Here is a 10,421-nt window from a genome sequence, read left to right as displayed (position 1 = left end):
TTGGCCTGTGGAATTAATCATTATAGTAAATTAATAATTAGGAACTAGAGAACTTCATTGAATTTTTCATGAAAGAAGAATTGAGTGAAGAATCCAATTCCATGTTATGATATCCAAATTCTTGTAGAATTGCCTTAATCTATGATCTCGTTATTGTAAATTAATGGGATTTCTTTCTGATGAAGAAATACAAACTTCTTCAATATACAATATCAAAGTTTTTTTCGCTTAAGAATATTTATTCTGATTCGATATACGAAATGCTCAGTTCAATCACGATTAAAAAAAAAATTTACTTGGAACTCAGTGCGGTTAATTGATACAATAACGTATTTACTCAAGAATAATTTTCGTTGTTGAATAAACCAAAGAATTATTACAGTCAAATTTTGCTTTAGGAAGAAATCAAATATTTTCATTATTACGACAAAATTAACTTGAATTCTAGAGACGTTCTATTTCTCCCAATCAAATGTATCTCAAGAAGTGATGACTGGTATTCACTCTAAAGTCATATTAATTTTGAAATAAATAATCAAATAATCGTGAAACTAATAAGTTCCCCAGAACTGAGTGTCACACAATTTCCTTATCACTGTATCACCTCTTTCTACTACCAATTCACGACCGACCAATGTAAAAATATTTTTCACCCTCATTTATACTAGTGAGACAGAGTGCATTCTCTGGATCAGTGCCGTAGGAGATGAAAAAGGATTTCTTATTGTTTGTAAAAGCGGATTAGTTCGCTTCTCCAGCCGACCAATAAGTAATAATCGAAAATAATGAAACTAAGTTGACCTGCTTGGCAACCGCTTAATACTGGATACCTGTAACCCGTCTTTCTTCGTCCAAGTAAACTCTTGGAGGAGGAATATTCTTCCCCTTCAGCCCCACTATATCTTCGGCTCCAAGAAGTGAGCAGGCTGGTTCGTTCACGCGTTCGTTCCCTTCGCGCCAAACGACGATTTCCGTAACGTAACGTTTAAAAATAGAAATAGCTATTTTCGTCATTCCTGCCGTGAGGCAAGGAATCCGCGTCCGTGAATCTCTGCCTACGGCCGTCATGACAAAATAGTATATTTCGTCACTAGGCCGAAAGAAACTTTTCTGGCGATTGTGAGGGCTGCAATCATAGGCCGTCATAAAGTTTTTTTTGGCCATATGACGAACAGTATTTTTTGTTATGACGGCCGTAGGCAGAGATTCACGGACGCGGAGCGGAGCGGAGCGTCCGTGAAGCGCTGCCTCACGGCCGGAATGACAAAAAGTTTTTTTCGGCCTAATGACGAAATATACTATTTCGTCACAAAGGCGAAAAAAACTTCTCTGCGCTGCTTCTCACGATTTCTCGACTGGGAATTGGTATTGCATACTTCCCAAACTCGGAAACTTGAAAATCACTCGCCTTCGGCTCGGACGCTAACGCCACACGAGTAAAAAACTCCACCGCAACAAATCGAAAAATAACTACTTTCGTCACAAGGCCGAAATAAAACTTTTCAGGCGAGTATGAGGGGTCTAGACCGAGGCGAAGCCGAGGAATGCAATCACACGAGTCAGAGAAGTTGTTTTCGGATGAGTGATGAACATAATTTTTCTTCACAATGGCCGTAAACGACGTTTTACAGACAATGTGATGAAAAATATCGGACCATACATATGAAAAAATGTACTTGCTGACGAGTCTGATTACAGGCACTTCTTCTCAGACACTTTACATCTCATAATACTCATAATACTATAGGGGGCTGCGCCTCCTCGCTCCGCTCGCCGACCCCCATGTTCACATATGACCCCCACAATCCTTATTCTGACCCTTGTGCCCCTGGTGAGCTTTAATCTGACCATCGTGACCCTTATTCAGACACTCGTAACCCTTATTATGACCCTCGTGACCCTTAATCTGACCCTCATGACCCTGATTCTAAACCTCGTGACCCTTATTCTGACCCTCGTGACCATTATTTTGACCCTTGTGACCCTTAATTATGGCGTCTTAATTTCGAGTACCAAATTTTTATCACCAGAAGTCTATTTGGATTTTTATAATACAGAGAGATACTATTTTCGCTTTTTGAATTTATTTTTCTTCGTTACACTCAAAGACTCAACTGGACTTTATCCATACGACTTCAATATGCTACGAAGAAATGTGCTATAAAACCTCAGGTATCCAATTTTGCCCAAAGGTGTTCAGATTTTATTTCTACGAAGAAAGGAAGGTGCATGGAGAGGATCTGAAGGGGAGGGGAACAGTAAACGACATTGCAGGTGTTCAGTACTGAGGGATGATGAAGCAGGTACACACCTTAGTTTCGTTACATTCGATGACAACTCAAGCTGGCCCTTACCCACTCCTAATGAGGAATCCTTTTAAATCCCCTGCGACCCACTACCCCCACTCTGTCCTGCAAGGGTAGGCCCGCCGGCTCAACTTCCCAATCAGAATTTCCCAAGTATTGAAGGTGAAAATATTTTTGCACCGGTCAGTTGTGAATTTGTTGCCGGAAGAGATGTTACAGTGAAATCGTGTCTACAAGTTGTGTGGCTTCTATCAATTTGAGAAATATCAGTCTCACAGTGAAATTGTGTCAACAAGTTCAGGAAGATTTTTCAGTTTGAAAGATGTATATGAACAAAAAACCGTACATTGAGATACTGGAACAACCGGCTAGTAAAGAGTTTCGATTTCGTTATGAGTGTGAACGACGATTACATGGAAGTATACCTGGAGTACATAGTACCTTATTGAGGAAAACGTATCCGAAGATAAAGGCAATTAATTTCATATTATTCATTCATTTACGCTTCGTCGAGGTTCTGTTTTGATTCAATTTTGTTTATTTCATAGAATTGTGGAGTGAGAATATTTACAAAATGGATTCACGTATGAAAAAATTGAATAGGAAACCTTGCGAATTCGCTCGGGAATTTTATTAGATTCTGGTGAAATTTGAAAGTCTTCGGTTCATGAAAATAACTATCGAGCAACTTTTGATATATGATGGGGTACCTAAAAAATTGCGAAAAATTTCGTACCTGATCGAGGGGCTACTCACTGCCGAAATCACGGCGACACTCTGGTATGAAATGATGCGAAATTACTGAAGTCAAGCGATTTCAGCTCTCTGAAATCATTTTCGAAATCATCTCCAAAATCACGTGAAATCGTCTGAAATCAATGAAATCACCGAAATCAATGACGCACTGGCATAGTACGAACCGTGCAAGTAATTCGTGATTTTGAAATTGACATGTCTGCCAATGATGATAATAAAATGCCGTACTCACTGCCACAATAACATGAAATGACCGCTTTTCATCGTCATTCGCTCAAGATAGCGGAGTGGAATCAAATGAATTCGTTATTATTTGCCAGTTTTGATTTTCATAATTTGAGACAACCAGTTTTGCCCCACCTTTATTATTTATTAACTTTAATTTTTCTAAAATCGCTGATTTCGAATTAATGAAATCATTCGAAATCATGAAATCACCTCCCGTGACATTTATCATTTTATCTGAAATCATTGACATCACCGTTGAAAACACCCGAAATCTATTTCATTTCGAAATCACGGTGTTACTCCATTATGGAGCGAGTAGCCCCTCGTACCCGATCCATTTTATCCCGTATGTCAGCCGAAAACGCCGTTTTTCGTTTTTTTCGCTTTGAAATGCTCCACGCACCACAATTTTCATTCGATTCGATACGCATCCATTCGGAAGCGTACTGCACCGAGAAAATAAGTTTTTTCCAAATATTCATTTACTTGAGAGAAGTATTTATTTTTTCAAAGTCGTATTTCCCCAATCGAGTCATTCCCAAGCGAGCCTGATTAAGTTTCAATTATGACACTCGTGTTGTTCTAGGGGATGATTATGTTGCACATGATCTTGGATGAACTCCTCCAATGATTTTTCATTTTTCTTAAATTTACTATTTTCTAGAGGCAAGAATTTCGATTAATTTGTCAATGTTGATATTTATTGAAGGACTTTACTAAAGGTAATAACTAACATAATCATCTCCTAGAGCAATATAATTGTCATAATTGAAACCTAATGGGATTACCTGGTAATGACTCGACTGGAGAAATGTGGTATTGAAAAAATTAATATTTCTCTCAAGTACATGGAGAGAAATATTCAATAAAAATTATGTATTTGTTCCGTAATTCCGGAGGGAATTGTGATTGTAGGAAGTTTTACGGAACTGTCACGTAATTTGTACCTAAAATCAAGGAATTTTTTTTAGAGCGTTCCGTACTTTTTGCCTGAATCGCCTGTGTAAAATTACGATATCGGAACTTAGATTTTTCGTGTCGATTCCATAAACGGTGAGTGATCTGTGAGTTCCGTAATATTTGACGTTTCAATATGGGGGGTCATTTTGGGAAACGGTCCTTATGTGCAGTGCTATCTATCGGAATTCTAGAAAATTCTAAACATTTCGAGGTAATTCGAGAAATTTCTTGAAATTTCGAGGAAATTCAGGGAGTTTCTTGAGAATTCGACAGAATTCAAGGAGTTTCTAGGAAATTCGAGAAAGAAGGAAAGACCATGGACGTATCCACGTACAATTACCGCTGTATCGAAGATACAGCCGCCTGCAATTTTACTGAACATTTCTCTCCGTGTAAATGGATATTTGGCAAAAATAATTTTGTTTTCAGTGTACCAATGGAATTGGTCCAAAAAAAAGAAATAGACTAATAACGCAAAAAGTAACAGCCACATGCCTTCTGTCGGACAGACTCGTACCCCCGCTTGTTTCGAATGTGTTAGAATCCGATTTCTCTAAAAAATGAATTAAATTTGAACGTTTTAGATTATTGGACTCGACACAGATGCCTACGTTATCGTTTCTTGCGTGACCAAAGAAGCACCCTACAAAGTGCATCCTCATCGTCTCGTGAGTAAAGATAAAGGCTCGAATCACGGAGTTTTTGCAACCACAGTACGACCAGACGACAACGAAATCGAGTTAAAAAATATTGGCATTCAATGCGTCAGGAAAAGAGACGTTAAAAAATCCCTGGATGAGAGAAAGGAAATCCGAGTGGATCCATTCCAACAGGGCTACGATCACAGTGAGGATCCAGCATCAATCGACCTCAACGTAGTGCGATTGTGCTTTCAAGTCTTCCTCTTTGATCGCACCACTGAAAAATGTACCAGAAAACTCACGCCAGTCGTGTCCGACCCAATTTATGACAAGCAAACAGCCACTAATCTGAAAATATCTAAATTGAGTGCTAAGGTGGCTTCAACCGCCGGAGGAACATCACTGATTATATCCGGGCATAAAGTGATCGAAGAAGACGTCAAGATTCGTTTTTTCGAAATGAAAAAGGATCAGGTCGTTTGGGCAGCCCTTAAGGATCCACTTCCAAGGAATAATCACGATGATCAGGTAAAATTCAAAATTCTATCTTTGACAGTCGGATAACACGTAGGAAAGAATTTAATAGAAAAACCTAGCGAATTCGCCAGACAATTCTATTGGATTTCTGTTAAACTTTCGATTAGTTTTCTATGAGTTTTTGACCGATTCTACTGAAATGTTCAATAGAAAATACAATACCGCAAAAGTCAATGGAATTCGGAGTTTCTGTAAAACTTATTCTATTGAAATTTTTTCTACAGAATTTTCGCAAGTTTCCAAGTTTCCAATTTTCCAACTTTTCTTGTTTGATTTTCTTGATGGGAAGAAAAGAAAAATCAACGCGTCCGTCATCCCGCACCGCGGCCGCGTTCCGTGGCCGCGTTGCGTCTGGTCAGGGATTGACATCCCTGTCTACGGCTGTTATGAGAAAAAAAACTTTTCTAGCTCATACAATTGCAAAATCATATTCACCAGAAAAAATTTTTTCGCCACAGAAACGAAAAATACTGTTTTTAGTTCGTACAAAATACAAATCGACACAAATCGTCCTAGAAGAAACGACACAACTCGACATGCACGAAAAAAAAAATTATAGACAAACCTAGCCCTAGCTTATATTAAATTTGGGTTTTCTATATAATACTAGAGGGCTACGCCCCCTGCTCGCTCCGCTCGCCAACCCTCATCATCCTTATTCTGACCTTCATGACCCTTATTTTGACCCTCGTGACCCTTATTCTGACTGCTACGACCCTTATTCTGACCTTTATGCCCTTATTCCGACGCTCATGGTCATTATTTTGATCCTCGTGACCCTTATTTCGACCCTTGTAACCGTTAATTGTGGAGTCTTAATGTCGAGTACCAAATTTTTATCACCAGAAGTCAATTTCGATTTTGATAATATACAGAGATATTCTATTGAAATTAAAGCGAAGTTCTCCACCGTTCATTTCCAATCGTTGGGAGTGGTTTTGGGCCATATTTCGGTCAGCAGCAGTCAAAGGGATCACAAGAAATTACTTAACAATCTAGAAAAACTCGGCGGGGTGATGAGTAACCCCTGTGTACCCGTAGAGAATTAATTCTTCAATCCATTACCTTAGACCCCCAGAACAAAGTGATTTTTGACATCCATTAATTTGTTTTAGACGACGATTAGTGTCATAACTCCCACCTACACTCGCAGAGATACCGAGAGTCCAGTCCGCGTGATGATACAACTGACAAAGCCATCGACTGGTGAAGCTGGCAAAGCCATTCCCTTCATACTTCTACCTCCAGCATGTTTCAAAAATGCTGGAGTGAATGCAACAATGGATCTTTCCTCAAAGCGCAAGAGGCCTGTCTTCGACAGCTGTGAGTCGCTCCAGGTCTCCAATATCCCATCATGCAGCCAATGCCCGGCTCCAAATCAGCCAGAGTCTCCAGATACGAATGATCCAGGCAGTATTGTACCAAAACAAGAGATAGTACTGTACAATATTCCCCAGGAGAGACAGTATTTTTATTACAATCGGAATTTGGATACCGGAGGGTTTGCAATGCATCGTCACAAGAGACCAAAGTACTTTGAGGATCCACTGTTTCCAATGACTCCAAGAGCTTCACCTGATCCAACAATGTACCCTTCATTGATTGCAAATCCCAACATGTGTCCAATGATGCTCAACAATCCAGAATACCCCTGCCAGTGCTTCCCGCCACTGCCACCCAGTTGCAATCAATTTCTACCATTCATGTCTCAATCCTCTCCTTGTATGCGTCAGTATCCAGTTTGTGGGAGCACTTTACCCAGAATCAAGGACAGACATCAAGTCCCTGTCCATGATCAACGAAATAGGCACGCGCAACCTAAGCCCATTTCGAGTCCTGATTACGTCGTAAAAGTGGATATAAAAGAGGTTCAGCCACCCATTAGTTTTGGTAAGTATTCATATTACTGATTTACTGTTGATTTAAAGATGATTGTAACACGGGAGAACAATGAGAACTATAATGGCATTCTATTGCACGGACGAAAAAATTTAATGGAAAAATCTATCGAATTCGTTGGAAAATTGTATAGAATTTCTATTGAAGTGTTCTATTAGTTTTTGGCCGATTCTATTGAAATGTTCAATAGAAAATATTCAGCAGAAAAGTCAATGGAATTCAATTGTTCTATATAACTTATTGTATTGAGATATTTTCTATATAATTTCCTCGGCTCAAATTTTCTAAGTTTCTTCGTTTGATTTTCTTGATGAGAAAAAAAGAAAAATAGAATGAAAACAACTTGGAAAATTTGAGTCGAGCAAATTCTATAGAAAATATTTGAAAAGAATAAGTTGTATAGAAAAATCGAATTCTGTTGACTTTTTCTATTGAATGTTTTCTATATTGAACATGTCAATAGAATCTGCCAAAAACTAATGGAAAGTTTAATAGAAATTCAATAGAATTTTCTAATGAATTCGATAGGTTTTTCTATTAAATTTTTTCGTGCGTGTGGTATTAAATGTTCTGGAGAAGTTTCGACCGAATGCGCTTCGCGGGAGGGAAATGTGCAATTTGCGCCCGCCGTGGCGGAAAAAACTTTTCTAGCTCATATGATTGCAACCCTTGTCTTCGGCGCGGGCTGCAAACTCATGTTCGCCAAAATAGTATATTGTGTTACAAGTGCGTAAAGAACCATTTTTTCGCACGCACGCGTAACACACATTTTTTGTGATATCTGCCAAGTTCACTGTTCGGAACGGTGGTGGGGGTAAAGTGGTTGTTTTGTCCACGAAGTACGTAAAGTTTAAGGTCGTGCGTAAACTAAATTTCGAGTGCGTAAAGCGAGGCGAAATTCACTTTACGCACGCCATGCGTAAAACAAGCACTTTACGCATACTAAATGGTTTCGAAAAGTCAACTTTTCAAGGAGGTATCGCAAAAAATTTGTTTTCGGCCTAATGACGAAATATACAATTTCCTAATTGCGGTTTTTCTATTCAAATATTTTAGATGTCAACCCCAACGATCACCTTCATGGGAGTGGAAATATAATGGACCTCGATTTAGATAGATACATTGATTCCCTTTCTGGTACACTCAGTGATATTAAGCTGAATGGTGAAGATAGTATCCTGGTAATCTGCGATAATGAAAAAGATGGACATGGGCAAGTGGAGCCCCTTTTAGACCCAATTATCGTGAAATGGAGTCCACACGAGATGAAGTCGCTCAAAGATTATGGTAAGTGTTCTTTTCGTGGTATCTTCTTTCTTCCCAATTGAGAATACCTGATGGTGTTTACGGGTTCTTTCATTTCATTGCCAATGTTCCCCAGTCGAAAAATTTGGTCTTATGTCTACTCGAAATTATTACTTTTCTAATCCTAGTCGAAAAAATCTCATGCAATGAAAACGGACGCGTAGCGTCCGGGAAACGCTGCCTTACGGCCAGAATGACAAAAAACCATGCAACTGATTTCGCTTTTATTTTTTTTAAATATTCGTCTCAATATCACCTATATCAATCAAAAAATGTATACCCGTTCGTGCAAAGGTTCCGAAATATTCCCGTTTTTGTTTTTCTACTGAAATTCTTGTACGCACTTGCGCAAGAATCGAGATATCAAATTAGTTTTTCATTAAGGTGTTTCGGTTGAAAAGTCAAAATAATAATAAAAAATTGGAAAATTCATTGACACCCCTTTTGTTTTGTTGATACTTTTTGTCTTAGCAAAATTTGTGGTAAATTCATGTAGAAACTTGTGATTGGCCATTACCATTACCTGAGAGCTTTCAATCATATTTCAGAATATTTTCTGATTATGTTTACATTTTAATTGACATTGTTATAATTCGCATTTATCAATTAACCTTTCAGATTATAATACGAGAAACATACTTGACAAGAACCAAAACTTGATGGATTTCGATTTTCTGTCTAATATCGAAATCGAAAAGGAAAACAACTGTTCGTCTGAGGAACCCCGAGACTCTCAAGAGAATGAAAAAAAGAGTAGTACCGAGGAGAATCTTTCACTGGTCTGCGATAATACGATAAAGGAAATTTTGAAAATTTCGAAACAACAGAACTTAGTACAGAATAATGTGTAAAGAAATTGATTTCGATGATCAAACAGTTATTTTTTATACTTATCTGACAAAGCTTTCCTCGAGTACTAGGCAATGTGATATTTTATTCTTTCTGATTGTATGATAATGTATAGTATTGTATTTATCGTTATAAATTATACGTATATTGTTGATGATTTCCGCGTGTACTACAGAAATGACGGACGTGTATAATTTACGCACTTTCAGTAATAAAACTATAGACTTCCTCTCATTTACCCTTATGATTTATTAGTTATTCCTAGGGCTTTAGTCATGTAAAAAAACGGTCTACCGACTTTTCTCCCCCCCCCCCCACAATAATGATGCCCACAATTTTTTTTTCTTGCCGTAAAATTTTCTCCCTCAGACTTAGGAATAGGCGATGTTTCAAAAAATATCAATTATCGAAGAATCGATGTTTTTTAAAAGCATTGATGATCGTGAATCGATTTTTCTGAAAAAACGTCGATTATTAAAAAAATCTGTTTTTCTCATTACACAGAAAAAAAACATTGTTAAAAATATTTTTTTTTCTCGTTTTTATTGAAAAAAATATATTGAATATTTTCCGTGAGGACATTAACTGCAATAATTGTTAAAAATTTAAATTAAGAAAAAATTTCAAAATTTCAAAATAAAAAAAAAATAGACGACTACTTGTTCACTTATCATTTATACCATACGTACTGCAGCAAAAATTATTATTTAGTTTATTCTCACTCAACATTATTATTCGACAAAAAAATTAAAACTTGTTAGCTTAATCATGACTGCAGTCAATTCTGCAGAAACATCGATGTTTGGAAAAAAGAATCGAAAATCGGTTAATCGGCCGTTGAAGGCATCGAATGAAAAACATCGATGATTGGGCATGGAAAATCGATGTTTTCAAATTTCGGAAAATCAATGCTTTTGAATTTCGGATACAAGGATATTAA

General features: G+C 37.6%; 1 protein-coding gene across 1 annotated transcript; it reads left to right on the top strand.

The window, feature by feature from the left end:
* The first annotated feature begins 2,509 nt into the window (after positions 1 to 2,509).
* Positions 2,510 to 9,715, top strand: LOC107042771 (proto-oncogene c-Rel). Its single transcript, XM_015263959.2, has 5 exons — positions 2,510 to 2,778; positions 4,835 to 5,419; positions 6,544 to 7,318; positions 8,384 to 8,614; positions 9,251 to 9,715. The coding sequence occupies exons 1-5, from the start codon at positions 2,629 to 2,631 to the stop codon at positions 9,481 to 9,483; spliced, it is 1,974 nt and encodes a 657-aa protein (XP_015119445.1). The 5' UTR covers positions 2,510 to 2,628; the 3' UTR covers positions 9,484 to 9,715.
* The last annotated feature ends 706 nt before the right edge of the window (positions 9,716 to 10,421 follow it).

This window comes from Diachasma alloeum, unplaced genomic scaffold (genome assembly GCF_001412515.2).
Source record: "Diachasma alloeum isolate Michigan unplaced genomic scaffold, Dall2.0 Dall_scaffold_00179, whole genome shotgun sequence".
In the NCBI taxonomy this organism is placed as follows: domain Eukaryota; kingdom Metazoa; phylum Arthropoda; class Insecta; order Hymenoptera; family Braconidae; genus Diachasma; species Diachasma alloeum.
Note: the sequence above shows the minus strand (reverse complement) of the source record. Positions and strands in the feature narration are given on the sequence as shown.